This window comes from Terrapene carolina, unplaced genomic scaffold (genome assembly GCF_002925995.2).
Source record: "Terrapene carolina triunguis isolate 2854851 unplaced genomic scaffold, T_m_triunguis-2.0 Scaffold85, whole genome shotgun sequence".
NCBI classification, from domain to species: Eukaryota; Metazoa; Chordata; order Testudines; family Emydidae; genus Terrapene; species Terrapene triunguis.
Genome location: NW_020664436.1, coordinates 54,968,519 through 54,992,634, shown reverse-complemented (window position 1 = coordinate 54,992,634; position 24,116 = coordinate 54,968,519). Strand labels below are relative to the sequence as shown.

Sequence of the window (24,116 nt, the reverse complement as noted above, 5' to 3'; positions counted from 1 at the left end):
AATGCAGAGCCCCCAAAGAGAGACACCACGGAGTGATCCAGATTAGGAAAACCTCTGGGTCGTTTAATTACTTCTAACACAGGAGTGGACTGGAAAAGGCCCTCCGCCCCCAAGGACCAAGCTAGGAATAGCTATGTTTCATTTTGAAGTGTCTTAAGCCATTGTTGTGACCCATGAACCCCTCAATGCCAACTGGGTTACAAGAATATCTTGACTCTGGTGTGTACACACTGGTTCGCCAAAGAATGTTGTATGAGGTCTTAAATGAAAGCCAGGGTCACACTGGTCATTAATATTGTGGTGAAATGTATGTACAGATATTACATAAGAATGTATGTCTACTGGCAATATGTTCCTGAAGTCTGTGTCAATGCAGAGCTGACAAACAGGTTTTCTGCCAGACAAAAGATTATGCACCCATCTCTCAGTTGGCATGTAAATTAAGCTTTGTAAGCCAACCCAATGGGAGCCCCATTGTGATGGGGTGTACTCCCCACACTGGCTCTGCAAGTGCTGAGTTAGGCTAATGGATCCAATCAGCCCATTAAACTGCAAAAGGGGGAGATTTAGGGGAAAAGTTAATTGGCCCACCTGAGAGGAAACAGGCCAGGGCTTATATGAGGACAGGAAATTGGAACCAGAGGGTGCTGCAGGGAGGCAGTCTGCAGTCACTCCCTGGGAGGACAGAGTTGTGTTTGGGGGCTATAGAGACAGATAAGTAGCCTATATTACTCCCTGTGAGGAGGGTGCTGAGAGGCTGGCAAACCCAGAGGCGTGGGGAGGCCCAGGAGGTAAGGAAGAAGCTCAGGGAAAGGCAGCAAGGTGAAGGAGGGAACCACACCTCAGCTGCTGTTTAGAGTGTTTCTGAGCTGGAACCCAGACTAAGGGGTGGGCCTGAGTTCCCCTGCCAGCCCCTGAGGGAGTGGTACCCGGGGCAGTGAATGGGTAAACTGCCTGAGACTGCCATTGAGCAGTCTACAATCTTATAGTTCATATGAAGGTTTTGTTGTAAGGTAATCTGGGAAACGGTCATAATTAAGGTTGTAAATGGAACCTGTAGATTGGTGTAAGGGGATGGATTCTGACTGGCCCTTGTTTGGGTGTGACGGGTGGGTGAGGATTCTACAAGGAGAGTATCCCAAAGGAAGAAGGGAATTGGGGGTAAAGAGGAGGCACCTACAGGATGGAGGACATGCACAGGCACACAATTCAGGGCAGGTGAGGAAGGGACAGTCTCCCCCTCCACCCAGTCTGGGGCAAGATGGCATTGCACTGCCTGTATTCAGAACCTACCTAGCACAATTTAGCCCTTTCTGTATGTATTTGAAGATACACTCCATTCTCAGTTCTTCCCTCACAGTATCACAGAAATGTAGGGCTGGAAGGGATCTTGAAGTCATCAAGTCCAGCCCCCTGCACTGTGGTAAGACTGAGTAAACCTAGACCATCCTTAACCGTTATTTGTCCAACTTATTTTTTTAAACCTCCCAATGACAGTGACTCCACACCTTTCTTTGAAAACCTATTCCAGAGCTTAACTACGCTTATAGTTAGAAAGTTTTTCCTAATATCTAGCCTACATCTCCCTTGCTGCAGATTAAGGCCATTATTATTTGCCCTACCTTCAGTGGACATGGAGAACAATTGATCGCTGTCCTCTTTATTACAGCCCTTAACATATTGGAAGATTTATCAGGTTGCCATGTAGACCTCTTTTCTCAAGACTAAACATGCCCAGTTTTTTTTAACCTTTCCTCATAAGTTAGGTTTTTCTAAACCTTTTCTCATTTGTGTTGCTCCCCTCTGGAGTCTTCCCCATTTGTCCACATCCTTCCTAAATTGTGGTGCCCAGAATTGGACACCCTATTCCAGTAGGGTCTCACCAGTGCCGAGTAGAGCAGGACAGTTACCTCCTGTATCTAACATACAACAGTCCTGTTAACCCCAGAATCACACTGGCCTTTTTTGCAGCTGCATCACATTGACAACTCTGTTCAGTTTGTGGTCCATCATAACCCCCAGATCTTTTTCAGCAGTTAGACAGTTATTCCCCCATTTTGTAGTTGTGCATTTGATTTTTTTTCTTCCCTTCCCGAGTGAAGTACTTTGCACTTGTTGTTGTTGAATTTCATCTTGTTGAATTCAGACCAAATTCTCCAAAGTCATTTTGAGTTTTAAACCCATCCTCCAAACTTCTTGCAACCCCTCCCAGTTTGGTGTCATCTGCAAATTTTATAAGCATACTCTCTACTCCATTATCCAAGACACTAATGAAAATATTGAATAGTATCAGATCCAGGACTGAGCCCTGTGGGATCCCACTAGATGTGCCCTCCCAGTGTGACAGCAAACCATTGATACCTACTCTAAGTACAGTCTCCCAACCTGTAATGCACCCACCTTATAGTAATTTTATCTAGACTGCATTTTCCTAGTTAGCTTATGAGAACATCATTTGGAACTGTGTCAAAAGCCTTACTAAAGTCAAGATACTGTATATCATGTCTACTGCTTCCCCTCAATCCAGTAGATCAGCCACCTCATCAAAGAAGGAAATTAAGTTGGTTTGGCATCAAAATAAGGAACCTGGACAAACTGGTGAAGTCCAGCCATTTTGGGTGGAGGGCTGAGAACTGGTGTACTTCATGTATATCCCAGGCTGTAAAGCACTGGGGGGGTGGGGCACAGCCGCTTAGATAAATGGACACAGCTCAGAGCTATTGTTTCAGGCTGTATTCATCTCCATAGGGAATTCTCCTTCAGCTGAGAACATCACACTGAGATAAATGGGCCACTTCGTACCTTTCAGAACTCCTGTGCTGCAGATGGATGTGTAGAGAAGCCCTTTCCCTCCACTGTCATTCTATACTTCCTGTTTAAAGGACCATGCTTCCAAGTGCTCTAAAATGGCATGCTAACACACATTTTCTTGAAATTTGCTTGGGTCTTTTAATAGTGTTAGATGGAATGCTGTGCATGAGTGAATGGATGGTAAAAAGAGGTGAGGTGCTTGTATGTTTCAGCAGCTGTGGGGCTGGAACAGTAAAGGTATAGAATATCAGGGTTGGAAGGGACCTCAGGAGGTCATCTAGTCCAACCCCCTGCTCAAAGCAGGACCAGTCCCCAAACGGCCCCCTCAAGGATTGAACTCACAACCCTGGGTTTAGCAGGCCAATGCTCAAACCACTGAGCTATCCCTCCCCCCAAGGAAGCAACATGGTTTGGTCTGTCATTGTACTAAAAGGGGGGTGAGGATGAGATTCAAACCCACGCACACAGAGCACAATGGATTAGCAGTCTATCACCTTAACCACTCAACCACCTCATCTTAGCTTGGGTTAATGGGCATATTGGGGCATTGCTGAAAGAGTGCAAATTTAAGGTTGTATGGGCAACCTTACCTGTGCATACCCTGGTTTTCAGAAGGTTGAGTTTTGTTTAACACATTCTTATGCAAGGGGACGATATACCACCAGGCAATTTCAACTCTGTTAACGTAGAGTTTTTTGCCATTTGTCCTGCTAACCCTTACTGAAATGGACCCTCTGAATCACTAGTATTTCTTTCCTATTTGTTCATGTTTTTGGAGCCCACTTCTTTAAAGTCTTACACGGGTATTGTTCCCAGCACATGACCTCCCATGGAATTCAGTGGGAGCTGTGTGAAAATCTTTAGCACAAATGTTTATAACAAAATTTGCATATCCCAGAGGTTGAGGAAGTCATTATTTTATGGGAGGTGGTAAAGGAAAACATGTTTGCCTGCATTCTTAATTATTTTAAAGGCGTTGGCTGAAGCAAGAGTGCAGTTAAGCTGTGTACTGAATGGGAAGTTTGCAAATGATCAGCTTCAATTTGAACAGAGCATGTAATCACTAGAACACATACAAATATTACTGTATATGGAGAAAAACTACCTTAATGCATTAGATGCATTATTGCAAGTCATTGCCTGATAAAAGTAACAACAATGGCTATGGGTGAAGCAGCTTGGGATGGCGATGAAGTATCATGTCAGGCTCTGTCATGCTGGCTCAAAATAAGATACGCCTCTACCCCGATATAACGCGACCTGATATAACACGAATTCGGATATAACGCGGTAAAACAGTGCTCCAGGGGAGTGGGGCGGGGCTGCGCACTCCGGCGGATCAAAGCAAGTTTGATTATAATGCAGTTTCACCTATAACGCGGTAAGATTTTTTGGTTCCTAAGGACAGCATTATATCGGGGTAGAGGTGTAGTTAAAAGTTAAGATCTGAAAACTCATTCAGCTACCAGTTGTTGCGGCCTACATTATGCGTTAAAAGTCATCTTAAATTTTTATGACTGGGACAAGTTAAATTTAAATCCTGTTGTATATTAAGATATTTAAACTGCAAGAAAATATTAGCATAAGATTCATTTCCTTTGCTCAGTGGAGAATCTAGGTGTATTTTAAAACTACAGAGGTGCAAAGCAAAACCAGAGTCTAAAAGCTATGCAAAATTTCATATTCATAACCAATACAGCAACACAACTGTAAAAATATGTTTTCATTCAAAATGAGGGGCATGTATTTCTAGCAAAAAAATAGCAAGGATACCTCATTATGTAACAAAGCGTGTGCAAAATAATTCCACAGCATTATGAAGGGTAAGAGAGTCTCTCTATAGTTAAGGTTCAAGCCCCACATTAATGCCTTCCAGAAGAACCTGCTCTTAATGACGTTTTCCTGGCTAAGTCTCACCCCAGGGTAATTTTTGTTTCTGAGAAGTTTGGTTTTTTGCCTCTGGAAATTTCCATTACATGCGTCTGACGAAGCTTATGCTCCAATACATCTGTTAGTCTTAAAGGTGCCACAGGACTCTCTGTTGCTTTTTACAGATCCAGACTAACACGGCTACCCCTCTAATAAGAGACTTGAAAGTAATGGTGCTTTGAAAACTTACCAGATATCTATTTTTTAAAAACTTCTAACTAATTTTTACTTAAACATCAAATAGTTGTCCTACACACCCTGAATTTCTAGTTATTTTTGTAGGAAGTAATGCCATAGTACATGTTAGTGTTTAAAATATATTGGAAATGAATTACTAGAATAGGACACCTTGTCAACTGTTTGAAATGGGCCACCTTGATTGCATTGGCCTCATTAGCACTACAAAAGTGATTTTTCCCCTCCCTTTGTATTCACCCCTTCTTGTCAACTGTTGAGAATAGGCCACTTCCATCTTAACTGAATTGGCTCATTAGCACTGGCCCCCCACTTGGTAAGGCAACTCCCATCTTTTCATGTGCTGTATATTTATACCTGCCTACTGTATTTTCCACTTCATGCATTTGATGAAGTGGGTTTTAGCCCACAAAAGCTTATGCCCAAATAAATTTGTTAGTCTCTAAGGTACCACAAGGACTCCTCGTTGTTGTTTTTTTTTTTTAAATAGGAAACTGGATTTTAATCTCCTAATTTGTTTTGATGTTTGCATATATTTGCAAATTTCACATGGCAATGTTTTATTGGGTACTATAAACAAAATGGGAGGATAGTGAATGATAAACTTAAGAACTGGCTGGCTCTATTAACTGTTCAATTTCAAACATTCAAATATTTGGATTTCTTAAGATGTAGAATTTTTGCAAAGAATGTGTAATATTTTGGAGTCCTGGCTAGACTCCACTGAAAAAAACATTTGCAACTTCAACTTTTTAAACAATTTTTGATCTAAATATAGAAAGCTTTACTGTAAAGAACTGATTTTATTTTCTGTGGTTCTTGCACAGTTTAACAAAGTGACCTTTCTTCCTGATCCTCACTTTGGAACTTTAAATCAGAACAAAATGAACAGGAAACAAAGAATAAGGAAAAACCAGAGATTGACATGCATAAACATATAGAGAGAGGCTCAACCAACCCCAAAAGTATAATCTCTCATTCTGAGAAAAATAGACATTTGCTAATGCAGAACTAAATTAATCATAATCTGATGTACATAATCACGTGGTATCCTGGCTCCACTGAGGATAGTAATCAAATTCCCATTGCTTTCAGTGAGTCCAGGACTTCATCCATGGATTTTGGTTTTTGTTTTTTTGCTTTTTGAAAGAATGGAACTAAAGAATTTTTTTTTTTTTTTCAAAGAACACCTTATTGCCAAAATGTAATAGGTCAAAGGGCTGTGAAAAAAAAAATATCAAAATTGCTACCTACCGTCAACACTGGCCTATGCCAGCAGCTAAGTGTTGACTATGTCCCCAACACACCAAATTGCACTTTGACCATATTAAATTACAAAATTATTTTAAGGCAGGTCAATTCCTCTTGTAGAGGAGGATTAAGATATGTATGAATTTACAAGACTAATGTATTACACACACTGAGATGATCTGTATCCTTATACGTAAAAAAATTTACAAATAAAGCAAACGCATGTTATTTTATTATATAGCCAGGCTTTACTTTAGTTACTCAGCAAAATAATCTACTTGGTCAAACATTCTAGCATTATTTGAAATCCTTTAAGGACTTATAGCCAAACTGTATTCTCCTATGGGAATAGCCATGGAAGAAGAGTTGGGGGTGAAGGGGGAGGAAGATACGTGAGGAAACTCCATGAACTAACCCTGGGGGAATTTTCCTAAAAACTTCCACTAAGAAGGGCTTGGAAGTCTATAAAGGATTCTGGGGTCCACACACAAGGGAACTCCCAGTCCCAGAGAGGGTTGTTCCCTCTGCACTGTTCTGCTTCCCTGCAGGAGTTATGCCATTGACCATGCACCTGGTGCCTGTCTAAACACCACTGTACCGGTACAAATATTGCTAAGTAAATATTATGTCAAGTGTTAATAATGTAAACATATCTGATGAGTTATCTACACCTTTAGAGGTGATATCCACAGAAATCAGCTCCTCCTACTACAAACCATTTTCCTGAAAGCCTAAGGAACCTGAAACCACATACATGGCTTCTGTAGGGGGAGGAGGTTGTGAACAGTGCCACAGAGCCTCCAGTAAGGCTCCACCTAATCAAACTTTGCATTCAGCTTTGAAAGCTCTCCTTTTATTTAAAAAAAAAAAAAGTGGACAAAACAATTAAGCCACAAACACAATTAGTAGTTTAAAATTATTCAGAATATAAAAACCTTTAGCTTCTCAAAGTGGCATTAGGTTCCTGTAGAACTATAAATCAATACATACTGAGTTTGCATGATTGAAAGGCTCTGGTATAAAGGGGAGTTTCATGCTTGCTCTGAATCACATTTTAGGGCCCAGTCTTGAAATTGGCTCAGTATGGGCTCCACCATGGCTCTGATTGCTGAATCGGTGCTCTACTTGTTTTTTTCAGATTGGCTAATTATGCAGCCACTTAACTAATTCTTTTAAGTATATGTACCTAGAAAATTAATCTTAATCAGCACATTCTGTTCTTGCTTATTCTTTTCACACATGCACCACAGTAGGAAACAATGCTGAAATTTTAGTTCCTGAACTATATTTAAACCAGGAGGCATTCACTGTAATTCTGAATTTTTCTGCTTCTGGTGGTGCAATTTAGAGACTAAAATAAATAAAAATATTTTATTGTTTTGAAGATTATCAGCAATTTGGTGAGATTTTGCAGTCAGTGTAGACTAGTGTCTTAAATACATGGAATTCTGTAAACCTGGTGACTACTAAGTCCCTCACTTCTTTAAACACAAAGATTCAAGAAAGCATCCCTAATCCTCAAATGTTTTCCTGCACTGAGAGAAAATAGATAATGCAAATATCCCAGTGTACCTTTTCCATCTCATAATAGAGGACTATCCACTCCTCTCTGACAATCTTACTAAATGTTAGAGAAAAGTCCTGAAGCAGCACCATCCAACAGATTTTAACAGCCTACAGTGTCATAAACAGTGTTTTCAGATCAGAGATATAAAGTGCTCATGTGAAGATTCTAGAGAATTGAACTCCCATTAAAGTTAATGGAGTTTCATGAATGTGCAACTCCTGCTTTACCCTGGTGTGAGCAGAATCATGATTTTTGGATCTTGTATGTGATAAACATTCACAGAAATTCAAATATATATTCATTTTTTCCCTCAATGAGCAGTAAATGCTGAACTTTTAATACAAGTATTCTCCTTCTTTGAAGGGGGAAGAAGGAATGAATTCAGTCTTAAATTCTTAAACATTTTTTAAGAAAAGCTAACCACCTTCAGTCTTTTTCCCTTTAATTTCCATAGTAAGGATGTCGCTGGGGTGAAGATAATGGGAACTTACTCAAGTATTTCTTATACTAAAATCACAAACAGCTGATTACACTTCACATTTATGATGTGCTTTGATGTATGTCATAAAACTAATCTCTCTGGTGTAAAGTTCAAAACCAGCTAAGGTGTGTAAAATCTCTATATATTAACCTACCATTGAAAAAACTCATTGACCACATTATCAGCTAATCCTGTGATACAGACTGGGCACAGCTGCATGTTGCATTTCATTGTACATAGTTCTGGTGTTGGTGGTTTGATTCTTTTGGTGAGGCATTGTTTAAAGCGCAACAAGCAATGTTCAGCAGTTCTGAAAGTGCTGAATGTCGTGTTTTTGGTCATTACAGTGCTGCCTCTACCGTTAGAAAATAATTCATATAGCTTGCATGCCTTCCATTCCCCATTATACAATATAATTAAGCATATTAAAGCTAGTAATTTATGGATATTACCAAAGATTGCTTCCTAAAATTTCCATTAAAATAAATCATGCATATCGCCCAAAGACAGGCTCCACCAGAGTACCAAGTCAATGGGACACTGGCTTTTGCCCACTGTCGAGGGAAGCTCTCAAAGCTTCCATCACCTGCACAGTGCTTGCAGTGGTACTAGTAACCAACCTACTTCCAGGCTGCTTGTGGACAGTCTGCCTGCTGAACTCCTCATTCCTCCACCTTGTCAGTAGAACTGCACCCATTTCACAATGCACAGCATCCACCAATAGCTATTGGGATATTTTTTCTTTGCTGAGATCAACCCATGCCAGGAGGCATCTCCAGCTGTCCTTCAATCCCCCAGATGCACACTCCACAGTCATTCTGCTCTGGCAACAGTTAACCTTCCCTCACTTATGTCCAGATGCCGGGTACATGGCTTCATAAGCCAGGGAAGTAAAGGGTTGGCAGGGTCACCAAGAATAACAAATGGCATAGAAACTCCATTAATGTCAATTGGTTGGTCTGGGAGAAGGTCCCAGCTTTCATCTTGTCAAAAGTCCTCTATTTCTAAAAATCCAAGTGTCCTGGACTTCTTCTGACCACCCAACAATGCTGTCCGTACATTGCCCACAGCGGTCTACCACAGCCTGCGTAATCATAGAAAAGCGCCCCTTTTGATTATGCACTCAAGCTATGCAGGGGTGTGTAGTATAGAGATGTGTCCCACCTAAGCTCAAGCGCCATGTGGGAAGCCCATGCCTTTGAACCCATCTATTTCCTGCACCCTGACCAGCCATATTGCTCTGTACAGTAGGATACACTTTATGGCCTGAGATGGGGTATCCACCCACACAAGGCCTGAAGGGGTTAAGGTGGCTAGCTGGGCCAATTAACTCTCCAGGTTGCACCTGGAGGAGTAGCCCGGGAGCAGTGAAGTTATTATACATGAAGCTCAGCTGAACAGGAAGAGGAGGGGTCTGTATAAAGCTCAGGAGCTGAGAACAGAGGAACTGCAGGGAGGTAGTCTGCAGTCACTCCTTAGAAGGGAGGTGTGTTTGGGGGTTACAGAGCTAGGTAGCCTACAGTTACTCTCTGGGAGGAGGGAGTTTTGGCTGACAAACCTTGAAAGAGGGGAGACCCAGAAAGGTAGGAAAGCTCAGGGGCAAAACAGCAAGGTATGGGATAGGGCAGACCTTGGCTTCTGACAAGAGGGCCCCTGGAACCTGGAGTAGAAGGTGGACCCAGATTCCTCTATCAGCCACTGGGGAAGTGGCATGGACCGGAAAGTGGACTGCCTGAGACAATTTGCCTTGAAAAGACTTTGATATCCCAGAAGGGGAGAACCATAGTGACCTTGCTGGAGGGCCAATTTGCAAACAGGAAGCCACAGCTCCTGGAGTGAGAGGGGCTGCAGCATGAGAGAAGACAGGTGGAGAGACCACCAGAGGCGGGTACAGCACCTGGAAAGAGCTAATCTCCAGAGTAGCCTAGTGGTGAGTGGACCCCCCGTGACATGGCCTTACATGCCTCGATAATGACTACCCACACTGTTTTGGGGTTTTTTTTCCTCTTTTTCAGTGCCAAATTGACTACCACTGACCGATAACAATCTGGGGTTGTATGCTTTCATATGGCTATTGCCACCCTTTCTCCATTGTCAGGACAGGAACACTAAGACAGCTGTCCTGCAGGGCTAGAGTGACCAGATGTCCGGATTTGTGTCTTTTTCTTATATAGGCTCCTATTACCCCAACCCCCTGTCCTAATTTTTCACACTTGCTGTCTGGTCACCCTATGCAGGGCTGGGTTGAGTTTGGCACACAACTTGAGGAAAGTGCCCTTCCACATCTGGAATTCTGGGTCCATTGCTGGTCATACTACGCTTGCATCACAGTCTGGTTCCACTACTTGGTGCTCATAGGAGTAGCTGAAACAAACTGCTCCACCATGTGCAGTTGTTCTGTACCAGGGAGTCTGACGCATTCAATGTCCACTCATCCTCAGATGACTGAGCATTGCAGCTTTGCAAATACAATAGAACTGTATGCCCTGTATTTAAATATGGAGAAAAGTGATGTATTGCATCCATGTTTGCGGCAGAGTTCAAAAACATATCACTAGAGCAGTAGATTATGGGATGGAACAGAGGGAGTTGTGGGACTTTGACCCCAAATTCCCACAGCTCCCTAAGCGTGGCCACCTGTGCTGGCACACAATGTGAATCCACTCTACTGAAATAGCTTTGTCAGTGACACTATGCTAATAGGACTTTTGCTCGTACTACTTTCTAGAGTAGCCAAGGTCTAAAAAGCACTCTGCAATGCTATATTATGTTTATAATACACCAATATTCAGGGAAATAATCCAGTATTATCTCCCTTCCAATATCTATCTTCAAGAGAATGAGGAAATGTTTCCCAAGTATGCCATGCCTTTGGAGTAGGCCGACAACCAAGCACTTTGAAGCCAGTCTTTCTAATAACATTTTGTGCAGAACAGGACACTTAATAAATTGAACATTACAACAATTACCTTGTCTCCGAACAAAACAAACTTCCACAATGTCCTGACTATTACACGGAGATGGTTCTCGGCTAATCCTAAGTGATATATAAAGGTCAAATAATTCTCTCAACATCCCTGTGAAGTATTTACATATGATTCTGATTTTTAAATGGGAAGTTGAGCCAGAAAGACTGACTTGCCCAGGGCAGAGAATAAAGGCCATGTCAGTGTGTTAAGACTCAGGAGCAAGGAACAGGAGTTCTGAATGCTGGTAGGCCACAGAAATTTTGTACTGACATTCAAATAAAACAAAAAATAGCATCTCCCCTCCCATAACTTGGAGCCAGGAACAGGTGGCAGGATAGTAAATGTGATTTTTGTTTTAAAGGAGGCAGCGATATAAAAGTAATACCTTCTCATGTACAAGCTGCTTTGAACAAACTTCATGAACATATTAGAAACAGCCCAAATCAACTTCCCCTAAACATGAGGTATAACTGCCGCCTTTCTTCCAAACATTTTTGCCTTCCAAAATATTTATTGTGGATACTGCAGGATGAAAATTTTATTCTGTAATTAGTATTTTTATTTACTTTTCTTACAGCAACTCACCATTGTGAGAGTAAAAAAATCTTGCATCCATTTGGAAAATGCAGTGCTGGAGAACAACTGACATTGATCCCAAGTTAGCATGGGTAGCAATGCCCTGTCATGGAAAAATCCTCAGATGATCTCTCTCCATAAAAAATCTTGACGTTTTCATTTCCCATGAAATCCACATTTCTATAAATCACTGGACAAACTGCACCCCAGAGATCAGAGTTTGGTTGTGTATTTGAACGTTCGTTCAGCGGAATGGGAAGTCTACACATAAGACTCAGAAGAAAAATGATGCATGTGCAAATCAACAAACAATCTCAATGATTGTAGAAGAGCAAAGTTTGAATATGGTACACAGTTGCCCATGTGTAACATTACTGTAGTACAAATTGTAAATAGTAGAGCTTACGAGCCAAGATCAGGGCACCATTGTTCTAGGTATAGACCTATCCAAAGAGCCAGTCCTCACCGAAGAGCTTAACAGATAAAAGGTGACTAAAAGTAGTATTCCCATTTTACAGATGGGAAACTAAAAGACAAAGATTAAATATTTTAAAGACTCAAGAGCTTGTAGCTGAATGCAGCTCTTCTGAGTCATAGGCCAGACTATCCTTCCTTCATTGCATTCCACCTCCCTCAAAGGAAAGGTCCTTTCCTGTGGTGTATTAAGGACTGTTTTGGAATTGCAAGCTATCACTTTAAGAGTGTTTGGGAGGGGGAGGATTTTCCTAGCCCTGCTTGTAGGCAAGCAGGCTCTATAGTAAAAAGTGTGCAATCTAGCAAGACTAACAGCAGTCAGTCTGAAGAACCAGTGTAGAACAAGGTGGGACGAGTTGTACCTCTCTGCCTTAGGGAGCAGCCTGCTCTCTCGCTCTTTCTCTCGGTTGCTGTGTGCTGTTCTAGATTCTAAGACTAGAAGTAACATTACATTGCAACCTTCCTGCGAAAGTATTTGATATTTTCATCTAACTTCTGTCTGTATGCTGTGAACACAATGCTGGAGTTACTTATCTTTCTTCCCCTGTGACTAGAGAGGCCAGGCCCCTGGTCAGGCAGATCTATGGGCTGTGGAAAGTTGTGGTAGAGGGTGACTAGCTTGGTAACATTGTTTTCCTCCCTGGTATTCCAAGGAATCCCATCTTTTGAAGCGTCACCGGGTTGGAACTCCATGGGTTGTGTGTTGGGGACAGGACAAGAGAGACAGAGGAATTCCAGTGGACAACCTTCCCCCTTCATTGGGGATGGATATTGAACAGGATAGCCACACCTACATTAATCTTGCTCTGCCAAACATATACATGGTTTAAATGTGTTTTATAGAATAAACTGGGTTTTGATGGGTTTTTTTACATCTAGATTCTTAAATATCTATTTCTATTTTCAGTTTGGTCTGATTTTTAAACACTCACTAATAATTCTGAGGTCAAGATTCCTGGGCAGAGATGGGTTCATTTAAAAACAGTACTCATCATGTAGCCTGTCATCTTGTTCAAAATCGTACTATAGTGGAATCACTCTTTCCTAAATCAAGTTCATTAACAACAGGAATCTACAGAACCGTTCATGGCAAGAACTTCTCTGTAGCAGAGCTACTGTAATTATGGGCTCAGCGTGTAGTATTCTGATTCATAGAAAAACGTGAAGGTACATATTAACTCTAGTGCAAACATTAATTATAGAGAAGGGTGTTCAAGTTCAAGTTACAAATGTTTCTGGGGCACCTATAAATAGCTTTTGTGAAAGCCTTACAGCTTTCAGCTCCAACTTGTCTAGTCACAGCTCATTTTGTTAAGCAATGATACAAAGAGAAGAATATTGGCAGTGACAATAGTTTAACAGTTTTGCAAATTCTTATTGAGTGCAATGCCAGCAGACTGGCATTAGGACTCATTCTAAAACCAGGACTGCAAGTGTAACTATTCTGCTCTTCAAAAAGATTTCTAGGTAATATTAATTTCAAATAATTACATAAAAATTTTATGCACCATACATAAATTTTTGAACTTCAATATTCGCTCTAAGATATAAAGCAGGCCTCTGTATCTTTCCTCTTTTAAATTTGTTACTTACACTCTGCTGTTGAATAAAATCTAACTTTTTCAACAGCATGTCATATTATACTTCACATCTATCTAATCATTCTACATTTACTAATAAGTAAAAATACAGACCTCTTAATTAAAAGGTCTGTTAGACCCTATATTCCACATATAAACAGAAAAGAGCATAACATCTTGTTTTTTGTATGTCATAAAATAACATACATGGAGTACTTGTGGCACCTTAGAGACTAACAAATTTATTTGGGCATAATCTTTCATGGGCTATTTTCCACTGCATGCATCAGATGAAGTGGGTTTTAGCCCACGAAGGCTTATGCCCAAATAAGTTAGTTAGTCTCTAAGGTGCCACAAGTACTCCTTGTTCTTTTTGCTGATACGGACTAACATGGCTACCACTCTGATACATGGAGTCCTGATTCTCTCCCATCAGTTTGACACTGATGCAACTCCACTGACTACAACTGTTACTCCTCATTTACCAAAGTCCACTGAAGTGAATGGAAGTTGCTCCCTTGACTTCAATGCACTTTGGTTCAAGCGTTGAGTGAGGTGAGGTCCTATGGGTAGGAGGAAAAAGAAGTGAAAACTATCTTAAGTTGTGCAGTTTAAATAGCACTTATGTCAATCAGTTCAAGATGAATTTATAAGATGAGCATCAAATTGGGTGTGGTTTAAATGAGCAGGAAGATCCAAATAAAAGACGACATTTACCTATCTGCAGTAAAAACAACTACATGTACAGCTCTGCTGACACCACATGCAAGACTGCAATGGTTAAGTGCAATCAGTCTTGATGTGATAGATATTTTGTTTTGCTATGGGGAAAAGGTAGTGCAAGGCAGCACATGTGAAATGGCATGTACAAAATACTACAGAACTCCCCATAGAGGCATAATGAAAGAGGTTACAAGACTTAAGAATAACCTGTATGGTGAATGTAGGGAGACCTCTGGCAGAATAACAGATTATGAAAGAACCCAATGTGGGTGGAAAGGCTTCACCAATGTAAGTTACACCAATTGTATAAATCCGTGACGGTGCTTCAATGTCTCATGCAGCATTTTACTGTGTTTGGAGGTTGAGCAAATCAGTGGTACTGCTGTGGCTGCATCGCCTCTCCTTGCAGGGATGGAAATAGACACAGAGGGAAGGCCTGGATTCATACTGACAACCGCATCTTTTTGAAATGTTTTGGTTTGGGATGCAAGTGATTGAATATTCAGATTGAAGTGAGTAAATATTGGGACACATTGTCTGAAACCTATTCTGCTGATGAGTAAATCTGTTCTTGGTGTATGTGACTGCTGTTCTGTCTGATCTATCTGTCATGGTCAATATTAAAACTCCCATTTCTGGTGGGATGATACATAATGCAAGTCTGTCTTTAACCTTCCAGACTCAAGATGTTCCTACCTTCTGACTTGTTTCTAAGGGAGACCAAGTAGCAAGTGAGTCTTTATGTGGCAGTGTTTGTATAACATGTTGACAAAGTGGTATGGTGTTCCCCTTTAGTGATGATTCAGAGTGGATAAGAGCTTACTACTGCTATCAGCTAATACAGTAACTCCTTTTGCTCAAGTGGTGAAAGTGTATTTTTGTTGCTCAGTCTCAGGTTCTATCAGTGCTGACTGAGATCTGTGGTGGAGCTCATTTCAAAGCCTATATGCCAGACTTTGGATGGTCAAAGGGGAGCACCATATTGAATGGAAAGGACAAAGATTAAGGAGTGGGCTGTCAATCCAAAGATCCTCCTTCCTGCAAGAGAACATAGAAGGCAGCAGTTGCAGGAGGATCAGGAGAGGGACTCATCCATGAAGATTCCCTTGCTCTGAGAGAGCACTGGAGGTTTAGGAGCTGATGGGGATAGGGGGAAGAGTGAGGTCTGACCTTGAAAGTTAAAGTTCAACTTGCTCTTTCCTTCTCCATTGGGAGCTTAGGAGGGCAGTGGTAGCTGGAGTGGAAGCTAGGTGGGTGTGTAACTCCCACACCTCCTGGGTGAGGTGCTTTCCCATCTAGTGGCACTGAGACCACCTAGAGGTTAGTCTGCTCTACAACCTTAGCGAACAGCCACATGGCTTTTAGCTCATGCAGTAGACGCTCATGCACTAAGCTCCAGAGGGTCCCAGGTTCTATCCCACCTGCCAACAACTGGGGTCTGTCAATGTTACAAGAGCACATGAAGGCTGAGTGACAGTCAGTAAGCTGGCTGAGTGAGTCACTGCAGAGAGAGAGAGAGAGAGAGAGGGAGGGAGGGAGGGACAGGAGTAGAGAGAAACAAAGGATGGCAGCCTACCTCTGAGAAAAGAGAGTTGGAAGAAAAAAAAGACAGGAAGGAGGAGGGGGGAAATAGTTAAAAATGAGAAGGGGAAAGGAGGAAAAGCCACAATTTTATCATATTCCTATCAGCTAACCTGTGTTTTAGGCTTGGCTCTCGAAGATGCAATATATAAATGTTGTTTAAATACCTTAATTTTTTGTTTTCTTATGGCACCAGTGAGTGCACAACTAGTGCTGCTGCATGCAGTCACTTGACTTTTTGCTCTATCCCATTCCCTGTCCTTTATACATGCTCCATTTAGACCTAATCCTGCGAACCGTTACCTGTGTGTAATATTTACATAAAGGAGTAGTGCCATAGAACTCAGACTTTTCATGTGCATGAAGTTACATGTGCATAATCATCTGCAAGATTAGGGTCTTTAATTGTAAATTACTCAGAGCAGGGACCTCTTTCTTCTTACCTGCCTACAAAGCACCTCATGTACCCTTGATCCAATATGAACCATAAGCGACACACTTGACTTATTTTACCAGGGTGAAAAGGCAGCAGGGATACACTAAATCACATACAAGCAATGGTTGATGAATCCAATGATAGTGGATCCATGATGTGGATAAATGTGGCAGTGGGGGGGAAATGAAGCAATGTGGACAGAGGATAGTTGTTAAAATGGAATTTGACACTGGGTCGGCCATCTGTTATTTCTCTCAAAGGGTTTGAGACAAAATTGAACCAGGGTTAGAAACCACCCACAGCTGTTACTTAAAATATATAAAGGAGAAGAGACTCTACCAGTTGTTATGGTTACACAAATGTAGACTATCACAGGAATAAACATACTAGATTTCTGTGTGGTAAAATAGCAGCAGCATTTGTAAGATCCTGGCTGAAGGAAATACTGCTGGATTGGCAAAAATGTTAAAGCCACCACACAGAAGCCTATTCTACATTATTGCCTCCTAAAACCATACTCCTGTAAGCCTGTTCTAGAGGAGATATGTGAAAGACATAGCATGATTTTTTTTTTTCCCCAAGGACCAGCTTAGAACAGGTTTACATCTTTCATCCATCAGCATGGCTTTGATCTAAGTTTTGTAAAGGAAGAATTCTCATATGTCTGCAGAACACAGAGTGAACTAACTTGGCTATTTTTGCATGGATATGATTTCTGGAGCACAGTAGCATACTGCTTCAGTATTACTGATTTTGAAAGGAGGATTCCTTAGATGAGCAGAAACCTTAAGGTTACACTTTTGCAAGTAGGCCAGTAGGTTGCAAGTAGGTTTCCAAGGGCTGACTATCTATTTGAAATACTAGCAGGGAGGATGTGTCAGAACACAACTTAATTAAATTTAAATGCTCCAGGAGAATGATTCCAGCAAGAATGCTTTGGATAGGATAGTCATCACTTGAGATTGTGACTGTATAAGCAGTGTCCCAGTGGAGAATGGACCAAATCATTTAGCCACTTGCTGAGTCATACTGTTAATTTAATAGTGATAAAAATATTAGTAAGTAAGAGGAATATTTACGATAGGTGGCTGCTAAGTTAAAGACTGAAAGTTTTTTGGACTCAAAGTAAAGCCAAATAAGTGACTTTCTAACTGGGACTAAAGTTACACTATCTGGAGCACTGAGCTGGTACATGCATATTGCAGAACAAAGCAGAAGCTGTAAATAGGGCATCAAATTCTACAGAAGATCTCAGTTTCATTTATTTGGATGTTTCCTGCATAACTGTGGCGCATTCCTACACAACCTGGCAATGCTGAGTGGAGCTGGCCAGAAAATGGAAATGCCTCTCCGAAATTTTTTTTTCTTTTTGAAGGGGGGGAAAATGTATGAATTTTTTCCACAGGACAGGATTTTCAGAAAAATTCCATTTGAAAGAAGAGCAGAAATTTTTTTGGCTGCTGGTCCTCCTCCTGGAAGGCTCTTGCCAATTCCCTGCAGGCAGAAAGTGAAATTGAAAAAGGCTTTCAGGCAGTCAGCAACCCCTTTTTATATTTTCCTGATGGAAAAATCAGTTTTTCCTCCCAAAATTGAAATTTTTCCTTGGAAAATTTTGAATTTTGTGAAAAGGTCATTTTCCGTTGGGAACTTTCCCAACCAGCTCTAATTAGAAGCAGCATTGAGGACAAAGCTGTCACACAGCTTTTCAGCAAGCAAAGGTATGACTTGCAAAGAGTTTTTGCCTGGCCATTTAGCACATACCTCATAAATCCATATATGGACACATTATCTGAAAGCCTCACTCACGCTGAATAGTACCTTAATACACAACACTGATGCCAGTGGGGATACTTCCATAGCAAGGCAGTATTCAATATGCCAAGGGTGTGAAAATCTGGATCAAATGAACAGTGAGTAGGAGAGACCCATAACTCTTTAAAAAGTTAAACCAAATTATGCCCAGATAGTTTAATGAAATAGCCACCAGTCTCTGCCTGTATGATGTAGAAGTTAGGGTATGTAATTACAGTTGCGTAAGTATAACTTCATAATTATCCACATGTAACCCCTACACAGCTTGTGCTATATGATTTTAACATGTATAAGTGACTCCCAGCATGTGTATGTAATGTGGTGTCCTAAAAGGTGAGTCACCCCTGTGCAGAAGGCCAACACATCGCATGAAGCCCACAAAAGAGGGTGTAAGTGGGATAGAAAGTGGTACACATATTTTGTAGCTGGCATTTTGCATAAGCGGGCATTTCACCCAAAGTCCACAATGAGCAGCAGACAGCATAACCAACCATTGATAAGAGAATACAGTATGATTCTTTTGGTATCAATATGACTAGTATCTAATGTTTGTAATGCACTTTGAGATCCTCAGGAGAAAGGTGTTATGGTAGGGCAAACTACCATTATTCCTACATGCACTGATTTGCTGAGCAGCTCTTGTACCAGGATTTTTCAAAGGCAGGAGGTGGACACATTTTTCATTCCACATTCCCCTAGATTTAGTAACAAATTCCTAAAACTGAAGTTATTAGCAGCCTGGGTAAACAGTTTGCTTTGGTATTGGTCTGAGCTGTCTGCTCACTTAGACTAAATACTTTGCATGGTAGGGAACCCTCAACTCCAAACACATCCACAATATATATTTTGAAAAAGTGACAGATGCCTAAGCTGTACTGTAATGATTTCTTATGCGTGAACAAAGAAATGTACTACTGCTATGTCTTAATGTCACTTAAGCTCATGCAAACAGTACTGCAAAACTAAGGATTGGACTATCCACTTGGAGGAAAGCCAGATAAAGTACATTCAGACTGGGGTCAAACTAGAAAGAGGGATCAAGAACTCCAGAGCATGTTCCCCTTATTTCCACCATCCCACAGAAGCCTGGTTGGGAGTCAGGCTCTGGGGGCAGAGACGTAAAAGCACTAGGCAATGACTGCTCATCACATTAGATGCCCCCCTTTGCACTTCAATCCCATGTGGCTTCTCCATGTAAAATAATGCTGATGCCATCAGAATTATCTTGTGTGGTAACTCCTTCTGTACAATGAACCCTCCCACTCAAGGGAGCATTCAGGGGCAGCTGCAAATTAGTGGGGACCACGTGGGAATGCTCCTCCTGAATTAGCTGTGTTGCCATGGGGAAGAGGTTCCCAAGCAACAGAGCAAAGGCCCTGGGCCTCTGTGCATTTGAAACAACTGCAGGTGTAAGGCACCAAACTTCCAGCCCACCGTTGCAGAGCTTCTAGCAGAACATTCCCCCTTCAAAAGTTCTCTCTAGGGAGTGGGATAACATTTTTCATCCTGTCCTTCTGATGACATGAGAGAGTGGGCTAAACATAGAAAAAAATGTCATTAAAAATACATAAGAAATCAGGATCCCTCCCAACATGGCAGTGGGGTTTCACGACTTCCTCCCTTTGAGTCCCGGCTCTCTAGTGTGGTGCTTTCAGTACCCTTGTCTCTGCTTTCACTAGTTCTAGCACCTTTAGACACATTCAGAAGTAAGACTAGGATTGCATTACTGTGTCCATGGAGCTCCATGTTTATAGGCGTGCACCAGCCTTGCAGTGTCCTATGTTTATACCCATGAATATCGATGGAATGAAAGCAGAGGAGCAGATGTTAGTTAATATGGAGAGAGGGGTGGTGGGAGTCATTAGTCTATATAAAACCAGTTGGTTTTCAATAACCCAAACAATATCAAACTTAAACAGTTCTGGTGATCTAAACAAAATGTGCAGATAGTCTAACTCCTAATAGGGAAATTAGCAACACTACAATGAAAAGAGGGATGGTCTTGTGGTTAAAGCACTCAACAAGGAGTTGAGATTTCTGAGGTCAAGTCCTGGCTCTGCCACAGACTCCGTGTGACCCTGGGCAAGTCACTTCACCTCTCCTCAGTTATCTATAAAATCAGGATCCTAGTACTTCCTTCCTCCCACCCTTTATTTGCCTTGTCTATTTAGACTGGAATCTCTTTGAGGCAAACACATGTACTTAAACATGCACATAGTAAGACAGTTCCAAGTTCAATGGGGCCCTCAATAGTCTACGTATTATAAATCTCACCACTGCTGCTGGCACTTTTGTTGACACTCTCAGCAGAGAAATGGTAAATGATCAGAATGAGCCATGAGGACAGTACTCCTCACTCCCACTGGTGATCTCTCTACAGATGATCTTTATGGGGGTCGATGTGGAGAAGTCTGCAATGCTGCTGCCTGTGCTAAACCTGTTCTATGGAATAATCTGAGATATTCAGTCTGCATGTCAATCTGACACCTTTCCCATGCACCAATTTTACTTTTTTTTTATGGCAGGGGGAAATACTAAATTGAAAGATTTTTTTTTTTTGCTCTTTACCAGCACCATCCTTTAACTTACCACATACAAAGAACAGAGCAGAACAATACATAAAGGCCCCATGAAGAGTTGTACAATGCTTAACTTGAAGGGCCTGATCTTGAGATGTGTTGTGCTACAACTCCCACTACCATCCATGGAAATTGGACATGCGAAGTGCTCATCAGACTACAGGCCTAGATAAAGGTGCACAAAGAACTGCAGCTGCTGTGTTTTTAAGTAATACACATGCAGGTACTAACTGAGTTATAACAGCATTCATTTTACAAGCAAGTTTTCCACTCAATGCCTTGCGCTGCTGTGAATATTTACTATGTCCAGCACACACACTGAAGCAGGAAACAATTCACCAAGTATAGAGGTAATCTAAACCAAAAAAAAAAAAAATCAGGAGGGAAAAAAAGAACAAAGTACACAGAGCCTATCTGCACCTCAGTAATCTATGGAATACATGTTCCTTTCTCTCCCTCTATGTAACCACATCACCTTGCGCCAGTGAGGAGATGTTTTGTTTGAGTCAAAAACTTGTTCTTATGAACGGTAATTATATATATATATATAAAAATACACACAAGCATGGATTGTGCATAACTGTCTCTCTTCCACGCCCACCCCAAGTGAAAGGGCAGCACCCCCCCACCCCCCTCCAAAAGCAAAGATCAGGTAAGCCCAATGACTGGGGGGAGTTCTTTGCTGCTTGACTCTTCACAGATAGTGTTTACCAGTTAAGAATAGTAATTTTGCTGGCAGAAAGTGTTTCTACCTGCTGTACACGAAAGGCATTAAAGACTCCCAACCTGTGGGAGCTCATGTGCTGTCTCTGCAAATGCACCTGTTTCAGACGTTGTTAATTCTCCAGCCCATACCCTGCACCTCATTGCAGAGAGCAACTTCTGACGTTTTCCAAACTTTCTCCTCTGATCTGTAGCCTACAGACTGCACCCCCGAGCCTTTGTAGTGAACCCTGGGACAGCATTCCTGCGTCAACAGGTTGCATGGTAGCAGCAGCGGCGTTTCTCTCAGCTCAGACTGCCTCTGCCTGGCTGTTCTCCCTGAGCAGGTGAAGTTTCCCGAGCACTCTACCTTACCTTGAGGGGACCGTTTCTTCGCTCTCTTTCGCATTACTCCCGGCCACGGCATTGTTGCCGCTGGGATGGTATGCTGTTAAAACGACTCCCGGGGAAGCGGACAGCCAGTTCATGGTGCGAGTAGCAGCATAATTTGCCAAGATACTAAGGCAAAGAAGGGTAATGAAGTTCCTGCCAGCGCCTCGCTTGGTAATTCAGCTCATTAGCATCCCCCGGCTCCTCCTCTGAAGATCAGCGTTTGCAAAACAGAGGAGGAAGGAGGGGAGGAGTTATTTATGTGAAATACTTCCTGTCTCTCCAATTAGACTCTATGATTCATGAGTATTGTTAAACGAGGAAATTTCTTGCTCCTTTGCAGTGTTTTACTATTATCTTATTTAATTACTTAAACATCTAAATAGGGTACATTCAGCTAGTCAGTACAAGGGTAGAAAGAAACTTATTCACTAGACAATACGAGGTCCCAGGAAAAGATAGTTTTGTTTTCCAATTCCTGTTTCCAGATGATGCTTTTTTTTTCTGGTCACTGAGTTGCCACTTTCCTTAACCCCTTGCTGACAGGATTCAGGACTTCCTGAATACACACAGCTAAGGCAAATGTGAGTACAGCATAGAAGAGCTGATATAACCAGATTCATATAGCTCTCCCAGCTCAGACTTCACTCATAATGATTACCCAGCTTAGCTTTCCAAAATACAGCAGATTTTATTTTTGTCAGTTTGAACCGTTAAGAAACTTACAGACTGCCTATCAAGCCAGTCTCCCCCCTCCCCCAATAAGCACTGGGTGTATACAATATCAAAAATAGAATGTATTATTTTATATGATGGTAGTCAGTCACGATCTGGGTCCCATTACGGTAGGTGCTGTGGAAACTCCGAAATTGACAACGTTCCTGCTCTACAATCTCAGGCCCTGATCCTGCACATTATTTTTCTTTTTTACTCATGTGACGAATCCCACTGACTTAAATTTGATTACTTGTGTGAGTAAAGTTATGTACACACACAAATGTTAGTGGGATCAGGGTTAATTTATGACTGGATACAACTAATTATTGTGACAAACAAAGAGAAGGAAAAGGGAGAGAGGGAGGAAGAGAGTAACAATAATAGTTGTTTCGATAGGATAGCAATATTTGTAAATCAAAGATTCGAATCCGTTCATTTCCATAAAATACATAAATGAGTATATAACAGCAATCTCCACTAGCCTTCAATGTAAGACGGCTTTAAAAAGCCTTAATACAATATTATTCGTTTAGAATTTAAAAGATACAGTCAACTGAAAAAATCAGACTTCACTCTGCAAATTTTTACCTGTTACAAGTGATACCCTAAGAGTGCTATAACTAGAAGATGAGAAGAAAAACATATTTTTCTCTTTCTTCCATTGGTTTACTTTATGCACCAGACAGCACTTAGTGCACAGTCTGTCACTGAATCACTATAGACAATTTCCTTTGTTGGCATTTTTCACATGAAGGTATTTTTTTAAATTAGAAAAAATAGTTAATTGTAAAACTACAATAACTGGCAGTGGGAAGTAAGGGCGGGTGCTTTGTCCCCAGCGTGACTGAGAAGCCTCAGGGCTGCTCCAACTTGCACCCAGCTGCCAATAACTCCAAGGCAACATTTTGACAATCAGGGACTAATTGGGATAGCCAGAGTGCAGGAGGTCCCTGGTCAGGCCTCTTTCTCCTAGACATACCACCTGCATGGAGGGTTGGGTGGAGAGGTGCTATGGCCCCATACCATCCATGAATTCTCAAGAGTCCAGATCTATGGGCTTTCCAGTTGCTTTGTGTTGGCATATCAGAAAATCAGAGTCAAAGCAAAGGTTCTGTCCCAGTGCGTTCAAAGCTATGATTTTCACAATTCTAATGAGTCCCTTTCTGTACGTATATATAAGTACTTACACCATAAACCTCGGTATCTAAATTATGGTTCTGTGTACCATAAATGAATTCCTTGATTTCTGCATATTGTAATTTTAGACTGAATTTCCTTGGGCTTTTTTAAAAAAGAAAAAACAAAGATTACACATAGAAATAAAAGCTCCTATGCACATGCGT

General features: G+C 41.4%; 1 protein-coding gene across 2 annotated transcripts in view; it reads right to left on the bottom strand.

Annotated features, from left to right (window-relative positions):
- ARHGAP18 (Rho GTPase activating protein 18) overlaps positions 1-22,235 on the bottom strand; it is a 92,248-nt gene extending 70,013 nt beyond the window's left edge. For both annotated transcript variants that reach the window (XM_024210780.3, XM_024210781.3), the window contains exon 1: positions 22,042-22,235. In XM_024210780.3, the coding sequence (XP_024066548.2) occupies positions 22,042-22,154 (113 nt within the window). In that variant the 5' untranslated portion in view covers positions 22,155-22,235. The remainder of the gene's footprint in view (positions 1-22,041) is intronic.
- Between the last annotated feature and the right edge of the window lie 1,881 nt (positions 22,236-24,116).